The 18,959-nt window shown below is 38.5% G+C and overlaps 2 protein-coding genes across 6 annotated transcripts in view; both read left to right on the top strand.

Moving 5' to 3' along the window:
- The first annotated feature begins 811 nt into the window (after positions 1–811).
- Positions 812–12,163, top strand: hdgfl2 (HDGF like 2). Its single transcript, XM_023264817.3, has 16 exons — positions 812–1,054; positions 1,851–1,927; positions 2,484–2,625; positions 2,999–3,181; positions 3,622–3,741; positions 3,834–3,902; positions 4,014–4,200; positions 4,343–4,427; positions 4,501–4,798; positions 6,378–6,511; positions 6,612–6,679; positions 6,759–6,829; positions 6,934–7,035; positions 8,542–8,698; positions 8,790–8,907; positions 11,060–12,163. The coding sequence occupies exons 1-16, from the start codon at positions 983–985 to the stop codon at positions 11,157–11,159; spliced, it is 1,983 nt and encodes a 660-aa protein (XP_023120585.1). The 5' UTR covers positions 812–982; the 3' UTR covers positions 11,160–12,163.
- A 1,448-nt stretch (positions 12,164–13,611) lies between these two features.
- The window catches only part of ap3d1 (adaptor related protein complex 3 subunit delta 1), a 40,473-nt gene continuing 35,125 nt past the window's right edge, over positions 13,612–18,959 (top strand). For 3 of the 5 annotated variants that reach the window (XM_023264816.3, XM_055017659.1, XM_055017654.1), the window contains exon 1: positions 13,613–13,941. In XM_023264816.3, the coding sequence (XP_023120584.1) occupies positions 13,846–13,941 (96 nt within the window). In that variant the 5' untranslated portion in view covers positions 13,613–13,845. Of the gene's footprint in view, positions 13,942–18,959 lie in introns of all 5 variants that reach the window. The other 2 variants (XM_055017651.1, XM_023264814.3) reach the window with 2 other exon arrangements.

Consider the following 18,959-nt stretch of genomic DNA (forward strand, 5'->3'; position numbering starts at 1 on the left):
TAGTTGTATTATATTTAGTTTTTAAATGTGTTAATATGTGTGTTCTTGTTTTTGTTTTGTTCAAACCAAATGAATTTGTTGAGAATAAAAGGTATGTAAAGAATAAGTCAATAATAGGTAAACTAAATGGAATAAGAACCAGTAGAATATGATAAATATGTTAGGAAATTGCACAAAAGCAGCAAAAAGTGACATTATGCATTCAGGTAGCCAGTTGTTTGGAGTTCAGGAGTCTGATGGACCATGGATAGAAACTGTTCCTGAGCCCGTTTGTCCTGCATTAGGAACAGTTTCTATCCATGGTCCATCAGACTCACATACATATACATGCAAACATATTTATCATATTCTACTGGTTCTTATTCCATGTCATTTACCTCGCATATTGTAAATATCTGGCCTCCTTTGCAGATGTTGGCATTTTTAATATTGTTTTGTTATATATGTACATTTGATTTTATTATTTAATGTTGATATTTTAATACTTATTGCTTTTTGTTGTGCACCGTCCAGCAGAAGCTATTTATATTTTCGTCATGCCATGTATGATGACAATAAAGCCATTCTAATTCTAATTATTTGAGAGCATTTCTACTGCATTTCTAACGGCATCACTTTAACGACTTGATGAAGCAGCAATTTACATATCTCATATTTCACTACTGAGGTTCTACATTCTTAAATAAAGTTTATATAATTTTTAGGAAACTGGTGTGAAGCACTTTTTTTTCTGACAGTTTGTTTTTACTGTTCAAGCAGAAGGCTTTTAATTTGAAGCCAAACAGCTAACCCTAACCGGAAGTATCGGCTGCGTTGCCGCCATCTCTTCTCGCGGTAACGTTAACGTACTGTTAGCTTGCTGGCTAACCCCCATCGTTTCCAGGTTTCGTGTCGACCTGAAAACACCAAACCCAGGAGACACACAGACAGACGGCGACTCTGAACACTTTCCCGCGTCCAGGCTGCACGGAGGAGCGGCACGATGCCTCACAACTTCCAGCCCGGAGACCTGGTCTTCGCTAAGATGAAGGGATACCCACACTGGCCGGCCCGGGTGAGCGAGTAGAGCAGCCGGAGGGGCGGAGGGTGGGCTGCTCTGCATGGGACTCTGGAGAAGCTTCTCCGGCTGTCTCCGGCTCTATTTAACGGTTACCGACAAACACACGCGTAGCTGAATGCGTTCCGGACTGTGGGGCTGACCCACGGGCCCACAGTGAGTGTAGGAGCGGCAGAGTTTGCATGAGATGCTGTCGGCCTGAAATACACGGAGGCAGCGAAGTTCCGTTGTTATTCTGGAAACGACGGTTGAGAATTTCTCTGGACAAGAAACCCCGTTCTCCTTGTAAAACTAGTTTAGTTTGCACCACTTATACATGTCGTTTAAATCATTTAAAGCTGCTCTAAAATGTTTTCTTTACCAGGCATCAATCAGAATGAGCTTCATTGGCCAAATATGCAAACATATGCAGGGAATCTGACTCTTTTTAATTTGCTTTCACACCAAAAAACATGCATTTAAACAAGGATACCATGTTAAAGAAAGAAAAACATGTTTTTACTATATGCAGCTGAAAATATGTGTAAAATTGCACGTTTAAGGTGAACCACATTGTTGTGCAGATTCTTATGACTGAAGCAAATGCAGTTATTCAGGACAAATACAGGGTTATTTACAGGAGGTAGATGGATAATATTGCAGTTTAGCAGAAAACAGATTTGCTAGAATTAAATCTTAACAGACATGTGATATATAGTGGTCCAGGATTAAATATTCATCGTTTGAGTATCCAGGTCTGCAGAAAACATGAGAGATATTTATGAAATATTTTTCTAATCCTGCTTGTTTACAGATTGAAGACGTGGCTGATGGAGCAGTGAAACCACCTCCTAATAAAATCCCAATTTTCTTCTTCGGGACACATGAAACGTGAGTACAACAGAGATTCATTTAATTATATTCACAGAAGTGTTTAAGCTCAGACGGCTGCAGCTGGAAATAAAATCACAAGACTGTTTTAAATCCTTTAGCTTTGGTGCATTTTATTTTTCATCATGCATGGTGGAACTGGATGTAGCAATTTTAAATTTAAACCCAGGCTCATTTGTGTTTTTTTTTTTTTAACCTGATTTCCTCAGTGGTGTGAGATGGAAACACAAATCACTACTTTTGTGCGACAGCTTTTCTTGCTGACTTTATTTCTGGAGGTTCGCTGTTAACTGGTGTCAGTCTGAATGTGCAGTATGTTTCCGAAGGATGTGTTGACATGTTTGATCCACCATCAGACACCATCTGTCTGACAAGATGGCACCTGCTGTGTGTTAATGCATCACTAGGTGGAGCCGTGTGCCGCTCTAAAGCCTGCAGTCAGAGTAAACCTTCCTGAGCAGCAGTGTAAACATCCTGTTAGTTAATGGAAACTTAACTGTTGAAGTTTGTTTTCGTTAAAGTAAGCTTCTGTTTTTTGTATTTTCTCTTTTCTCAGAGCATTCCTGGCAGCAAAGGACCTTTTTGCCTACGAGAAGTACAGAGAACGCTACGGGAAGCCCAACAAAAGGAAGGGATTCAACGAAGGTTTATGGGAGATCCAGAATAATCCACACGCCTCCTACAGCGCCCCGCCTGTAGTAAGTCAACCTGATATCAAAAATCCTGAAGCATCTGTAGCTCAGCATGAAATCGGAGAGATAACGTTCATGCAGACTTAGACGGTGTCAAATTGTACTATTTCTCCTCTTTTTTTAATCTCTCAGGTTCAACTATTGTACATAATCCTCATTTAATCCCCAATTTAATGTTCCTTATGTCAGAATTTACAAGCAATTCTTTGCAAAAGTGAAGCAGTCTGAACTGTCTAACCTCGACTTTTGATGACTAGACTGGCATCCTGCTTGCCTTGTGGTTTAAGCTTTGATTTCTACCAGCTGCAGCATCTTCTGTTTGATTCAGAGCGGGAAACTTTGCTGCATCTCTCATCTCTGTGTTGCGTTTCGTCTGCAGCCGGCTAGCTCGTCCGACAGCGAGGGCAACAACGCCGGAGGAGGAAGCGACGAGGACGAAGACGACGAAGACGCCACGGTTCCTCGGAAAGCCGAGTCCGGAAGTGAGGTCGACTCGGATTCCGGCAGTGAAGACCGAGGAGGAGGAGGAACAGGAGTGAAGCGAAAGCCACAAGCTCCTAAGGTGATTCTGCAGATTTTCATTGCAAATAAATCACTGCTGCAGCTACACGGTCTGTTCAGAGACTTCTAATTATCATGTTATTGAAGTTTAACAGAAAAAGATATCCCTGGTTGCAGTTATTGGTACAAAAAGGACGCTCTTGACATGAAACACACCAGAGTTATCATAACAATTTGCTGTGCATGAATGACTGCTGAGAATTTGCCTGCTTGTATAATAATGTCAACAAAAGGCAGCAAAAAAGACCACTCATTCCTGTTAGCTTCTTTCTTCATATCAGAAGTCGTCATAGCAACAATAAAAGCCTAATGCGCCTCGGATTAACAGAACTCGTCGGTGTGGCTTTAGTGCATGTTTGACAGGTCAAATCATTTCTTTCAGATAAAAAAAAAATCACTCTTCAGTTTTTGTAATTTCATGCTCTTGTTTCTCTTTTTTAGCGACCTCCTCCTCCAAAAAAGGCTCGCGGCTCGTCCAGTGACCGAGACGAAGAGAGCGGATCTCCTTCTGAATCAGAGCCGACGCCTTCAGAGTCCGACTCCGGCAAAAACAGTGACCAGGTAGTAACACGTGTTTTTCACTGTGGTATCTGCGAGTGAACCTTAAAAGTCTGTAAATCGGTTATGTTTGACATTTGTTTTTCCTTCTACAGGATTTTACTCCAGAGAAGAAATCAGGTGGACGAGGTGGAAAGAAAGCAGGAGGCAGAGGGAAGAAAAAGGTGAAGCATTAACCTTCTCACACAAAGATTATTTGGGTGTTTTATGGCACAAAAATTGGTGTTTTCTCTCTCTGTATCTAACTTTGACCCCTTTTCTCTGTGACGATGCAGAAGGCTTCGTCTGACTCGGATTCGGAATCGGGATCAGGGTCGGAGAAGAAAGTATTGGACAGCGACTCTGAGGACGAGAAGCCTCGACCGGCTCTGTCCGGCTCAGAATCTCAGTCCGGCTCGAAATCCGACTCGGATTCGGATCCTCCTCCTCGGAAAGGCCCGCAGGCTCGCAAGAAAAGTGCAGGTTTAGTCTTATTTCTGTATTTATTAAAGCTTCATTCAAATTCCTAGAGATGCAGGTAAATGGAGATTCAGCGAAATGTCTCAGGCCCTACATTGCTGCTAAAATCACAGAGCTCACAGTCTGTTGTTTTGTCGATTTACAGAGAAACCTGCGCCGAAGCCTCGTGCACGTAAACCCAAACCCGCCCCGGCAAAGCGAGCACCTTCATCCTCCTCCGACAGTGACAGGTCAGCTTCTGTTTTTAAATGTTGGTGCACAAACTCAGAAATATGTGTTGACTAAAAGTTGTGTTTCCCACAGCGACAGTGAACCCGACCGCATCAGCGAATGGAAGAAGCGAGATGAAGAACGCAGGCGAGAGCTGGAGGAACGCCGGAAAAAGGAGGAAGCAGAGGAGCTCCGCCGGCTACGTGAGAGGGAGAAGGAGGAAGAGGAGAAAAAGAAGAAAGACAAAGATAAGGGTAAAAAAGGGAGCGACAGTGACAGCAGCAGCAGCTCAGATGAAGGTATCGATGATCACCCGCTGAAGAAGTCCAAGAAACCACCTCCACCTCCGATCCCAGCACCCTCAGACTCTGATTCTCCACCGCCAGCCGAGGTAAGTCTCTCAGTTAGTGTCATGAAGTTTAAATACATTTGTAAAGACCAGAGTTATTATAGCTCCTCTGGAAATGTGAGGAATTCTGCTGGGCCAGAAATATACACACAGCAGTTTGGTTAAACGTCCTTTGGCCATTTTTACCTCAGTTAGGAGCTTTTGATTTCCTTCCACAAGCTTCTGTTTGTATCTTTGCCTCTTCTTGACAAAACTGGTGCAGTTCAGCTGATTTCTTGTCTTTCTGGCATGAATTTGTTTCTTCCATTGCAGTCCACAGGTTCTTTGTAGTGTTTAAGTCAGGACTTTGGGGAGAAAAGTGTAAAACCTTAATTCTAGCCTTATTTAACCATTTCTTTACCACGTCTGGAACACCCAGCTGTGTCCACGATCAACCTTCTGGATTACGATTTTAGGATTACCCAGAGAATGTGGAGGTAATCCTCCTTCCTCATTATTCCATCCCCTTTGTGTAAAGCACTAGTGCCAGTGGCAGCGAAACAGCCCCAGAGCATAATACTGCCACCACCATGCTTGATAGAAAGTTAAGTGTTCTCAGAGTCAAAGGCCTCACCTTCTCTCCTCCAGACGTATTTCTGGTCATTGTGGCCAAATATCATTTTTGTTCCATCTGATCACAGAACTTCCCTCCAGAAGGCCTTTTATTTCTCCATGTGATCAGCAGCAAACTTCAGTGGAGCTTTAGAGTTCTGCTTCTAGAGGAAGAATGTCCTTCTTGCATTGCTGCTTCTCAGTTCATGTTGATGTAAAACCATGTGGACACTGACAGATGTGTTCCAGCAGCTTCTAATTCATTGCAGAGCTGTTTTTTGATGATTTTTGGTTGACTATTGACCATTCTGAACAATTGTTTCTCAGCAGCAGGTGATGGTTTGTGTTTTCTTCCTGATTGTGGCAGTAACACAACTGGACCATGAACTTCACTCATGCTTGTTCAACGATTGATTTTGGGATCTTTAACTGATTTGAAATGGCTCCAAGGGACTCAGCTGACTTGTTGAAGTTAATGATTAGCGTTTTCAGGTCTTTGCTGAGTTCCTCAGACTTCCCCACTGTAGTGTTTGTGTCTGAGTCTAATCAGTGGATCAAATGGGCCTTATTTAAATTGGCTCAATGGAGTCAACAGCTGCAGTCAATCGTAATCACTACCAAGAAGTTAAGAGGCCCTGTCGGTAAGAAAATTAGATTAACACTGCTTTCTACATCACCAAAACTGATCATTCAACGTGCTGTGTGTATATTTTTGAGCCAGCAGATTTTGTCATATTTCCAGGAGACCTATAATAAATCTATGAATGAACCAAAAAACATGATTGGTTTTATTGTGTGTCAAAAACACATGAGTTTCAGTGACTCCATCATAGAATATTGAGAGTTATAGGAGTCATTGGAAACTCAACTCTGCCATGATATGCATGGTCTTTACAAGTTTATGGAAATGTTTGTTCACAACTATAAAGCAAAAGAAGACAACATGTTTATCTCAATTTGACATTGCTTTATTCAAAATAATAGAATTGCAGTTGACACATGTAGCTTCATGTGCTTTTTCCATCATCAGGTGAAGAAACCTTCCAAGAAGCTGGACAACCAGAAGAAGGCCAGAGTAAAGAAAGAGAAGGAGAGAAAAGAAAGAAAGGAAAAGGAGCTAAAGGAGAAGAAAGCCAGACGGTCAGAAGAGAAGTCCAGAGCAAGGTGAGAGCACAAAGGGGAACCGACTGCAATATGCAAACCTCATTAGGAGAACTTCATTAAAAATGAATGCACAGAGATCACAGAGTTTCCTCTCTCTCAGGTCTAAGCCTGAAAAACCCAAACGCAAACCGGAGAGGCTGCCGGACAAGAAAGTGGAAAAGAAAAAGGGTCAGTCAGTTCTATCACTCACTGTTTCACATGTACTGTTAGATGAGAACAGCATGTTTAACTCTGTGTCTATGTGCAGAACCATCACCAGAGGAAAGGCTACAGAAACTCCACACAGATATTAAGTTTGCACTCAAAGTGGACAACCCAGTAAGTAATGTCTACAATTTAGGTTAAATACAGTTTCCTTTTGGTCTTTGCTGTCTTAATGCTGACAGGAATACTCAGTGTTTATGTGCTTGTGTGTTTCCTAGGACATAGAGCGATGTCTACAAGCACTGGAAGAGCTCGAGGCTGTACCTGTCACCAGCCAGATCCTCCATAAAAATGCTGAAGTTATTGCCACACTAAAAAAGGTGCAGTTTCTGGCTCCACTGTGCTTCATTTTTATGTGACTTCTCCTGCAGGAAGCCCAGCATGGTTGAAATATATAAGATATATAGACAAGAAAACTATCCTTATAATATACACTGCATTAGTCCAAAACAAAATAAAGGTTATCTTCTACACTGGAAAAAATGCCCCTCTCAAGACAAGAAAAAAAAACTTATTTCAAGGAACTCTTACCTTGAAGTAAGTGAAAAAATCTACCAATAGAACAAGTGAAAAATGTCTTGGTAAGATTTCTTGAAATAAGATATGATATTTAGAATATTGAGATCTTAAAATTAGCTGGGAAAACTTATTTTAAGATATATTTTTACCAGGACTGTCAAGCTTAGGTGTCTTAAAATAAGCCAGATATGCTAAAAAAAAATTTTTTAAAAAGTAGTTTTTCACTCAAAAATAGATTTTTGCTTTCATGTAACCTCCTAATTTGAGATGTTCTAACCCTCCTGTTGTCCTCATTTACGGGCACCAAAAAATATTGTTGTCTGAAAAAAAAACAAAAAATCATCAAAAAAAAAAACCCAGATTTTTGAAAATTTGCAAAACCTTCAGTAAGAAAATTCCAATAATTCCTTAAAAGTTTCCCTTAAATGTTTTATTTTTTTTGAAATCCTCCAAATTTGGCAAGAAAATTCTTGTAAATATTTTCAAAAAATGAGTAAAAATCTTCCAAAAAATCCTAAAAATGTCTAAAGTGATTCCATATATATCAGTAAAACTTCTAATATTTTCTTTAAGAACATTCACAAAAAAATCAACCAAATCCCGCAAAATTTGCTGGATTTGGTTGATTTTTTGTGAATGTTCTTAAGAAACATTTTTAACATGTCTTTTTTTCCACCCAACAATGTTCAAAGATTTCCCAAAAATGTTGAAAATGTGGACATCAGAAGTTTCACTGTGAAAAAATATATTTTTTCCCACATTTTCAAACTTTAAAACGAGTTAATTTGACCTGCAGGATGACACAAGGGTGAAACTTATTTTGAGTTTTCTTGTAAAATTCAACTCAAAACAAGATAATTTCAAGATTGTTTGACTTAACAAGATATTTAAGATGCATTGTCTTAAAACAAGTCCCTCCATCTGCTGAAATGTCTCTTGTTAAGTAAATTTATCTTAAATCGAGTGGAATGAGACATTTTCACTAAAAATAAGACAAATAGACTTGGTAGGATTTAGAATTTTTGCAGTGTAAAACATACATGCAAGAATAGTGAGGTTTGATGATTGTTGGTAAATCCACTGCCTCCATCCTGTAAATATAATGATAAAAAATTATATAGTTTTAATAGCTTGCCAGGTCTGCTGTGTTTTATTTAATCAAATCCATCACTAGTTCTATCCTTTTATTTCTTTACTCAACTGTGAGGTGCCTTTACAATATGTTAAATGTGCTACATTGACTGTACATCTCGCATATTGTCTCTTTTCTCAATGTCTTTCATGTGTTTTTGTTTTGAACTTTCCAGATTCGGCGGTATAAAGCCAGCACTGCAGTCATGGAAAAAGCGAGTGACGTCTACAACAAGTTGAAACTTCGCTTCGTGGGCAAAGGAGAGGTGCCGGCTAAACCTAAAACAGAGGATAAGGAACCCGAAGACGATGAGAAGGAACCACAAAACGCAGGTAAAAAGCCACTTTTTGGATTTTTCTAGGCTTCGGTTTGCTCGTTTTCGTTTGCCCAGTGTTTATGTACATCTGAATTTACTTTTTGCAGATTCCACTCCAGTGAATGGAGAATCAGAGGAGAATAAAAATGACATGGAGGTAGAGGAAAAACCAAAATCACCTGCACAGGAGGAGAACAATGACGAAACCACTTCAAGTCCAAACAGGTGAACATCTGACTTGCTCTGTTGAGCTGAGGATTGCACCATGAAACAAGACGAATGGTTCGGCGATTTATGTTGAGCCTAAAGTCAGAATGTTTAGTGTCAGGAAGGTGTCTCTCTTTTAACCTGTTAGATCACCATGGTAACCGATGCTGTGAATCTAAGCTGCTGTGGAGTCGATTCTACTCAGAGTTCTGGCTTTAAATTGGCTCTAACAAGCGTCCTCACCAGTTCTTTTCCTGATTATTCTCTTTGAACGATACAGATCCTCAGCTGAGGGAATACGTTACACCTGTTGAGCTGTACGTTATTAATCCCAGTGGACGAAGCCGTAAAGTTGTACTATTAAGTGTATGTTACCATGGTTACCTACATCCATCCAGTTGGTGATGCAGAAGACTCAAGAATACGTTTGTATGTTTGATCCTGTTCTATGCTGCTGGTACTGCAGCAGATACAGCACAGCTTAGAGAACTAGTTGTTCTGTTAGTATTTATCACAGAGAATGTTCAATCAGCAACATTAATTTCACTTTGATTTGCCCAAAATCTAAAGCAGTTTCCACGTATCCTTCATTATGGGGCAATGTCAGACCTAAATGCACTTTTTCAATGTCATATTTACATGAATGAGGTTTGATTTTTTTTATTAAATATTAGAAGTTTTACTGATATATATGGAATCACTTTAGATATTTTTAGGATTTTTACTCATTTTTTGGAAAATATTTACAACAATGTTCTTGCCAAATGTGGGCGATTTAAAAAAAAAAAAAAAACTTTTAAGGGAAACTTTTAAGGAATTATTGGAATTTTCTTCCTGAAGGTTTTGCAAATTATCAGAAATTTGGGAATTTTTTGCTGATTTTTTGGGATTTTTTTTCAGACAAGGAAACCATAATTTTTGGTGCCCATAAATGAAGACAACTGGAGAGTTAAACAGCCTGTTATTTTCATTTTATGCACTGATAAAGTAATAAGCATTTCTATACGCCGCCCAATGTTTTTCCTAAAGCAGCGAAGTAAAGATTAAATTGGCACCTTCATGATTGAGGAGAAAGAACGAGCCACAGACCTCAAAGCCACAAATAACAAAAATTGACCCATTTTAAAGTTTGAAAATGTGGGAAAAAATATATATTTTCACAGTGAAACTTCTGATGTCTACATTTTCAACATTTTTGAGAAATCTTTGAACATTTTTTGGTGGAAAAAAAGAGAAATGTTAAAAATGTCTCTTAAGAACATTCAGAAAAAAATCAGTGTTCTTTATGTGAATGTTCTTAAAGAAAATATTAGAAGTTTTACTGATATATATGGAATCACTTTAGATATTTTTAGGATTTTTTTGGAAGATTTTTACTCATTTTTTGAAAACATTTACAAGAATTTTCTTGCCAAATTTGGGGGATTTTTTAAAAAATAAAACTTTTAAGGGAAACTTTTAAGGAATTATTGGAATTTTCTTCCTGAAGGTTTTGCAAATTTTCAGAAACTTGGGGAATTTTTTGGTAGAATTTTTTGGATTTTTTTCAGACAAGGAAACAATATTTTTTGGTGCTCGTAATTGAGGACAACAGGAGGGTTTTTAACAGCTGTAGTGTGCAGCTGTCAGAGAGTCACTGAGTGGTAAAATGAACATATTAAGATACACAACTGACAGTTTCCTACCAGCATTCCTGTCTTGAATCATTTGCATTTTTAAAAGTTTATATTCTATAGCTTTATATTCTAGCTCTCTATTATAACAACCTGCAGACTGAAGTAGGCGGCACACGATTGGTTCATTTCGTGCAGAAGAAGAATCAAATGACGCATTAAATGCCTTCTTTTATGTGAACCTGCACAGTTGAGTCGAAAGCAGAAAACCTGTTTAACAAAGGAAGTTGATAACCACTGTTGTCACACCCAAAATGTCTGATTAAGGTTTTAGGTTTTTGTTGAGCCGGCTAACACAAAGAAAGCCTGGATATGTTGAACTTGCTTCATGGTGCATCCTCCAGGTCTCTTGGAAAAATACACAACACAGAGATTTCTTTGGAAAAATGTCAGTTTTAGGTTGAAACTGAGGCATGACATGTAATAATGGAGCTTATGTGAGCATCTTTCCTTCAATCCCAGCAGTTATTGTTACAGACTGTGTGTTTTCTCTCCAGACGAAGCCCAGACAGTCCAGCTGAGCAACAGACACACACATACGAAGATGCAGACAACTCCATCTCTGCAGAGACGGAACCTCCTGCCATAGAAACCTGAGAGACCCTTAAACAACCACTGCTGTGGACCAAGTGCTAAAAGATGGTGGCCTCTGTTGTGACGTCCTCCCCCGGCACACACCCAGCCGATTCCTCCAGTATCTGTTACGTCACCGTTGATGTTTTGGACATTTTGTACTTGGATAATATCAAACCTGTTAGCCCCGTTTGGTCCACTGTCCATCACAGCAACAAGGAAAGCTTCTTAGTGTGATAGTTTGTGGCGCTGCGCAGACTTCTTTCGTTTCTGAAATGTACTTTTCCTTTTATATGACACTCTGCCCGTCCTGGACCCCAAACTCCTGCTCCTGGCTGCTTTCTTTATTCTACCACATGAACTCTTTTTTTTGTTGATCTTTCATACTGTATGTATATTGAATGATTACATTTTTAGCACTTCTAACCGGAATTTAGGTCTGGGGTAGTATGAGATGAAACTTCAATGAATCCTACGGGGAAAATTGGGAAGAAACTGAGTCGTGCTGGTCGTTTGTTGCTCTGAAGATGTTGTGCAGCCCTTAACATCCGTTGGCTTCGTTTTTATAAAGCCTGCGAAACATCACAAAAGCCTCGTCTGTGTGTATGGCATCATGAGAGTGGTAAAGTACTATTTGTGAGTCTTTTATGTTAAGTTTTTTTTTTTTTAATTCTCTGGTCTTGATCCAGTTAATCCAGTCTGAAATGTAAAGAGTCACTTAAAACTGTTTTCCAACTGAGGTCCACCTACTTTTTTTATAGCCTTGTTTTCAGATAGTCACAGTTTTGTCTCAAATAATAACTGCTGTGGAGTTGAACACCTACACTCTCCTCTCCCCTAGTGTCTGCTTGCAGTAACTTGCATAATAAATGGAAAACTGCCCATAAAAAGCTATCGAGATCTCATGTAGCTGCAGCCTATTTTGACATTTTGCTGTCATGTGCATACAACAGGTGTTTTTAGTGCTATGTAAATTGGTAAAGCATTTCTATCACTTCGTTGAGACTTGAATAAAAATCTCAGCATGATTGTGTTTCTATCTCATTCGCTGGTGTGTAAAAACCTGCTTTTCTGTGGAAGAATCGGTCGTTAATATTTGTACTACACATTTAAAACTCAACTCCTTTCCAATAGAAAAACAAGAATGTCCTTATGAATTAACAAGTTTAAATCATCATGTTAAGATCTTAAACTGTTGTTTATGATTCTAAATTTCTTGAATGTTTTTAAAAAAATACTAAAATGACAGAATACAACTTTACCGGACAATAATTAATATTAAGGCTAAAACCCTACAATATTAATAATTGTGGAGAGCAACCTGATTAATTCTAAGGATGTACAGTTTAATTAATTATGAAGATTAACCCCATGGTACAAATAATTATTGAGGTTAGCCTAACTAATTTAAATATGCAAGCTAAGACCCTACAGCATTATTAATTCTGAGGATTAGCCCAACTAATTTAAATATTTGGACTTAGGCCCTACATTATTCATAATTACAGAGATTGACCGAACTAATTTAAATATTAACCCTCGTGTCAACCTGCGGGTCAAATTGACCCGGTTTAAAGTTTGAAAATGTGGGAAGAATATATTTTCACAGTGAAACTTCTGATGTCCACATTTTAACATTTTTGGGAAATCTTTGAACATTTTTTGGTGGAAAAAAAGAAATGTTAAAAATGTTTCTGAAGAACATTCACAAAAAATCAACCAAAATCCAGCAAATTTCGCAATATGTTCTTAAAGAAAATATTAGAAGTTTTACTGATATCTATGGATTCACTTTAGATATTTTTAGGATTTTTTGGAAGATTTTTACTCATTTTTTGAAAATATTTCCAAGAATTTTCTTGCCAAATTTGAGGGATTTTTTTTTTTTTTTTTTTTAATAAAACTTTAAGGGAAACTTTTTTTTTTTGGGGGGGGGGGTTGCTGAATTTCTGGATTTTTTTCAGACAAGGAAACAATATTTTTTGGTGTCTGTAAATGAGGACAACAGGAGGATTAAACTTATCATTTACCACCACTTACCACTTACCAAATCATTTGATTTGCTGAACACAGTGCTACTTTACTCATGTTGTCACACAGCAGGTTGCCAGTGTAACATAGATAGATAGATAGATAGATAGACAGATAGACAGATAGACATATAGATAGATAGATAGATTAAACCTTTATTGATCCCACAGCAGTGAAATTTACAGTGTAAAAGCAGCAAAAAGAAGAACAGTTTGAATAAAAAAGAGAGCAGCACACAGTGTATAGATATAAATATTTTCTTCTTCTAGAAGAAACGATACAGTATTTCCAGCAAAATTTCTATGAAATTGCACAGCATTATTATTTATATTTTTATTGCACGGGGGGGGACTTTAAAAAGGGGGACTGGACCTTTAATTCCTCTGATTCCCACATGAGAATCTCTCGCCTCATAGAGCAGCATGTAATACTCCAATCAGCTGACATCAGACGCCATTTTGTCAGCCATTTCCTCCACTGATCCAGCGTCTCTGCTCGGCACAGGACGCCTCGTCTGGCCTCCGCTTCAGCTGCCCGGGACTCGGTCACCAGCGGCGGACCCTGCACACACGGTACCCGGGTGGATGAGACACGGTGTTGCGTGTCGCTCGGCTCCTACTAACCCTCCTCCAGGCGCTCGGCCCCCGCAGCACAGAAGCGGTCCCAGTCGCAGACAGACATGGCTTTGAAGATTGTCAAAGGGAGCATCGATCGGATGTTCGACAAAAACCTCCAGGATTTAGTACGTGGCATTCGGAATCACAAGGAGGACGAGGTAAAAACGAGCGGACGCCGCCACTGGGGGCGTTTTAAAGCCCGTTTTCGTGCTTGTTTTCGGGCTAACAGTTGTGCCATCACCGTTAGCGTTGAGCAGCTAGCAGAGGCTGGTAGCTAGCGTCAGTCATTCCAGCAGCTAGCTAGCAAGTTCACCAAACAGTCGTTTTCACGGGGAAACAACACCTGAGTGAATGTTAAATTAACGCTCACTTCATAACACGTTAAGGAATATTGTTGTTAACTTTCTAGAAATGTAACCTGTCAGTTTTTTTTTAACCCGAGCAGGGTGACAGCTAGCTAGCATCCAGAAAGCTAGATTATCAACCAGGAGATTACTACTGAGCATAACTCACATCAAAAAGTGACCATCTGCCCAGAATTATCCTCTCGTCTGTGCTTTATTTTACTGCTCTGTGCCCTTCATTGCACCTGAACCAGTTATTATTTTTATTTTTTACTGTTTTGAAGTAGCTTAAAGGATCAGTTAAACTCTTATAATGCAATTTTCCACTTACCGGAAAGTAATTGCAGCCCATATATGTGACCAAAATGTAATCAAAATGACTTGATTTCATTCAATAAAGTCCTGCTAATGATTTGAAAATAGACGATTTCTCTTTCAAATATAAAACCCAACCATTTTTCATGTTAATTACAAGTTTAAACAAAGATAATTATACACACCCAACACATAACGCCTTAACATTAGAATTAGAATTAGAAACACATAGACAATTTTATACTATTGTGCATGCATTATTTTACTGCTTCATGCTGTAAATTCCAACCAAAATAGTTTGTTATACCTCTTGAAATAGTCCAAAAATAACCAATTAAACTTTCCACTTACCAGAAAGTAATTGCAGCTCATATAAGTGACCAAAATGTAATCAAAATGACTTTATTTTATTCATTATAGTCCTGCTGATGATTTGAAAATAGATCATTCCTTATTTCATATATAAAACCAAACTATTTTTCATGCTAACTAAAGTCTAAACAAAGATATCAGATGCACCAAACACATTACACCCAAACATTTAGACAATTTTATACTATTGTGCATGCATTATTTTACTGCTTCGTATTGTAAATTACAACCAAAATGATCATTGTAGCTGTTTGAAAGAGCCTGGAAAAGAACTAGTTCAACTCAAAATGCAGTTTTCTGCTTGCCAAAAAGTGATTTCTGCCCTTACATTGCGACTGAAATGTTATTAATGCATCCAAATGTCTTGATTCAATTCATCATAGTTCTTTGGATAACTGGAAAAGTGACCATATTGTTAATTTAGACCTAAAATCCAACTATTAATCATGCTAATTGCAATCTAAACAACAATTCCAGACATACCAAACACATACAGTCTAAACATCTGGAACAATATTGTAACATTACCAAAAATTATCAATGTCATCCCTCATTACACTGTTATCCCTGCCTTGTTTTATAGCTCTCTGCCTTACATTACAACGAATCCAGATATCTTTACTAGTTTATATAGCCTAAATCGACCGACTCAAGTTATATAAAACAAGTTTTCACTTGCCAAAAGTGATTGCAGCCCCTACGTTGTGACTGAGATGTTGTTAATGCATCCACATGACTTGATCTCATTCATTGCAGTCCTTGGTGTAATTGGGAAAGTGATCATTTCCTTATTTTATGTGTAAAACCTAACTATTATTCGTGTTAATTACTATATAAATAAGAATAGTACACACATCAAGCACATACAGTCTAAACCTCTTAACAATTCCATAGTTTTACTTAGAGGCATCAGTGCGATCACGTCATGAATCATCTGTGATCACACTATTATCCTGGCATTATAGTACTGCTTTGTATTTCCTGGTTTAAATGCCTTTAAAGGACCAATTCAAGTCAATCACATCATCCAGTTTTCTGCTTGCCAAAAAGAAGTTGCAGCCCCTACACTGTGACTGAAATGTTATCCATGCATCAAAATGAATTGATTTCTTTCATATGAGTGGTATTATTCAAGATTTGGATCCTTAGAATGACTGGAGAAATTATAATTTCCTTATTTTAATGTAAAACCCAACAAATAATAATGCAAAATCGGCGTAAACAAGGATATAGGGCAGATCAAACTCATACAGTCCAAGTATCAGAACATTATTATACTTAAATTGCAACCAATATAATTTTTTTTATTGGGTGAAATAGCCTTAAAGTACCAATTCAACTCATATAAAGCAGTTTTCTACCCCAGCATTGTGACTGAAATGTCATTAATGCATCAAAATGACTTGATTTCATTCATATCATTGATATTTCTAGAGATTATAGTCCTTGAGATAATTAGAAAATAGGTAACTTTGATATTTTATGTAACATAGCCCAACAAATAGTGATGTTAACTGAAGTGTAAACATGGATGCTTGAAAGATCAAAACCATACAGCCTAACTTCAGAAGCAATACTAAAATTGTGCTCTAAACTGCAAATATTTGGTCACAAGAAACGTTAGTTTCACAGAGGCTTTGTTTTGCTGTCACCTCAGGTATGAATTTGTTTGTATTTGTACATTATGACTGTTGAATCCAGATAAAACTCTGCTGTAGTTGGATACAAACAAGACTATACAGCTTTAACAAATATCTGTATCTAATGATAAAATCAAGTCATGTTGATGCATTTATAGCATCTCAATCACAAGCTGCAAGATTATATTCCATCCATTACCCATATCTAAATCATGCTGATTGCAGTCTAGTTTCCAAATATAAATAAGGAAACTAAATATACCAAAGTGCACATTTGGGATGAATTTATCTAAGGGAACACATCCAGACATATTCTTATTTAGCTGAGCTGAGGACACTACAGTGACTTAGCCACCGAATGGATGCTCTGATGCAGAGCACTAAAGAGGTCTAATTTAAAAATCAGGTCCACGCTGAGCTTATAAATGCACCTGCGGCTATTCAGGTTATCAAAACCACATCTTATATAAACTTAAAATGACTCAGCCATCCCATCAGCGATCGGTGATGTCATCACAGTCGCAGCTCTGTGGGTGATGACAAGCCCATGACAGCATCCAACCGGAGGAGGTGGGACGAGGTGGGATGGGCCATGAGAGGGCACCGTTAGGGGGACGGCCATGTTTCCGTCTCTCACATCTGATAAGCGTCTGTGCTGGTGGGTGACGCTGTGAAAACGCTGTCAGGTGGTAACGTAGGGTGGATGTGAAGCTAGATCCTAATACTGTTGATACGCAGAGCTGCTGCACTGTGCACAGCTGCCCATTTCATCCTCAGCGTGGCAAATTTGCGATGCTGCCACCTCATCAGGAAACCAGAGTGCAAACAGGTGTTTAACCAGCAGATCGTACACACATTTAGCTTGTATATGTCACAACTACAGCCATCTTTATATGCTTTTTAGATGTAGAAGACAAACACATCAATGAGCTGTGAGGTTGGAGGCCACCAGTTCTTGATCTCTTGATTCAGTGGAGGTCTAAGCTGTTCATCAGCAGTAACCGAACCCGGGCCGTCTAGATAAGGTGCTGGTTACCCAGTCAACAGTGGACAGTTTGCTGAAATATTAATACTCTGTGTGAGTGTGTACTCCTGAGTGTGTGTTGGCCTTTTTCCTGGCCAGTCCACAGTTTCTCATGGGCCGTGTTTGTTTTTCACGTGTGCTGAGTCTTTGCACACTTCATTCATTCGCTCTGCCTCTGACGCCTTTGGAACAGCAGGCATATTGAAGAAAAGGTGTGAGGATGTCTTGAGTGTAATTCATGGAGGTTGTCAGTGAGAATTTGGGCCTGTTGGTAATTGTTGTCAGTTTGAAAAGATGCAGCGTTAGTTAGCATCAGCTAACACTGAGCCTGTGAATTTTGACAGATTTTTTTTTCCACTTTACTACCATTTCACAGTGAAATTACTTTTTTTTAAAAATCAGGAATGAATATTATTTTACAGATAGTTGTTATTTGACAAAATGCATATGTCTTAAGAATTTAAAAATTTTAAGTATTTTTTTAACTTCTATTTTACAGATATTCCCTTTTTTATTACAGATAAGTCCCAGAAAAAAAAAGTTTGAATATACTGGTCCAAAACTGTAGTGTTCACATGGAAAATCTGTATTTTTTTAAACAGTAGTTAGTTGTTTTTACAACTCATGACCAGAAAACTATACTGTTTTCAGTTTTTCATTGGCTAAAAAACATTATTTTACACATATTTTCTGTTATTTTCATATATTTACAGTTTTTGAATGTTATTTTATGCCACCGATTTTGAACGGCATGTTTTTTTCACAGTTTTTCCAGTGCAGTCTATCTCCCCCTCGGTATGAAACACTGGCAGATAATGTCTGTGCTGGCTTTGTGTCAACTATTTCAGGTATTTCAGGAGGTTCTGGGTTGGTAATTGAAGAAGAGTGTGACAGAGAAACACTGTGTGTCTGGTGATAGTGTGCTAAAACCTCCCTGTCTGCCCTCCAACCCTGTTAGCCAGAGTTCCTGAACAAGCAGCAGATCTCAGTCCCACCACCACCACCACCACCACCTCCTCCTGTCTTTCTGCTGTCTCATGACTGCACACACATGACCGACACACTCTCACGCTCCACAAAGCTGCATGTGTATGCTTTGGTATTGCAAGGGTGCTCCTCTTAACAATAGTTGACTGATCTGAATATCTAACTCAGATTAACCCCTGTGCTCAGGATTTTAGTTAACAATTTTGGCTATGAAAGCAATGACAGTTTATTTTTGGGCCTCTGTTTTCCCACCATCAGTCCATTTAGTGCCATTTAGTGTGTGTCAGTCACTAGAGAAGAAATGTTTTAGCAAAAAGCTTTTACACAGTGATCTGTAACTCAAATTTATATTATGACTCAAAATCTTTTTCCCTTTCCAAGCCTGTAGTGGTAGCATTTAGGATCACGTCAAACACAAAAGAAAACGAAGCATTACTTGGGCAAAAACAACTCTGCTTCCGCTGACTAGTCTCTTAGATAGCAACCACATATAC

This window comes from Amphiprion ocellaris, chromosome 2, assembly GCF_022539595.1.
Source record: "Amphiprion ocellaris isolate individual 3 ecotype Okinawa chromosome 2, ASM2253959v1, whole genome shotgun sequence".
NCBI classification, from domain to species: domain Eukaryota; kingdom Metazoa; phylum Chordata; class Actinopteri; family Pomacentridae; genus Amphiprion; species Amphiprion ocellaris.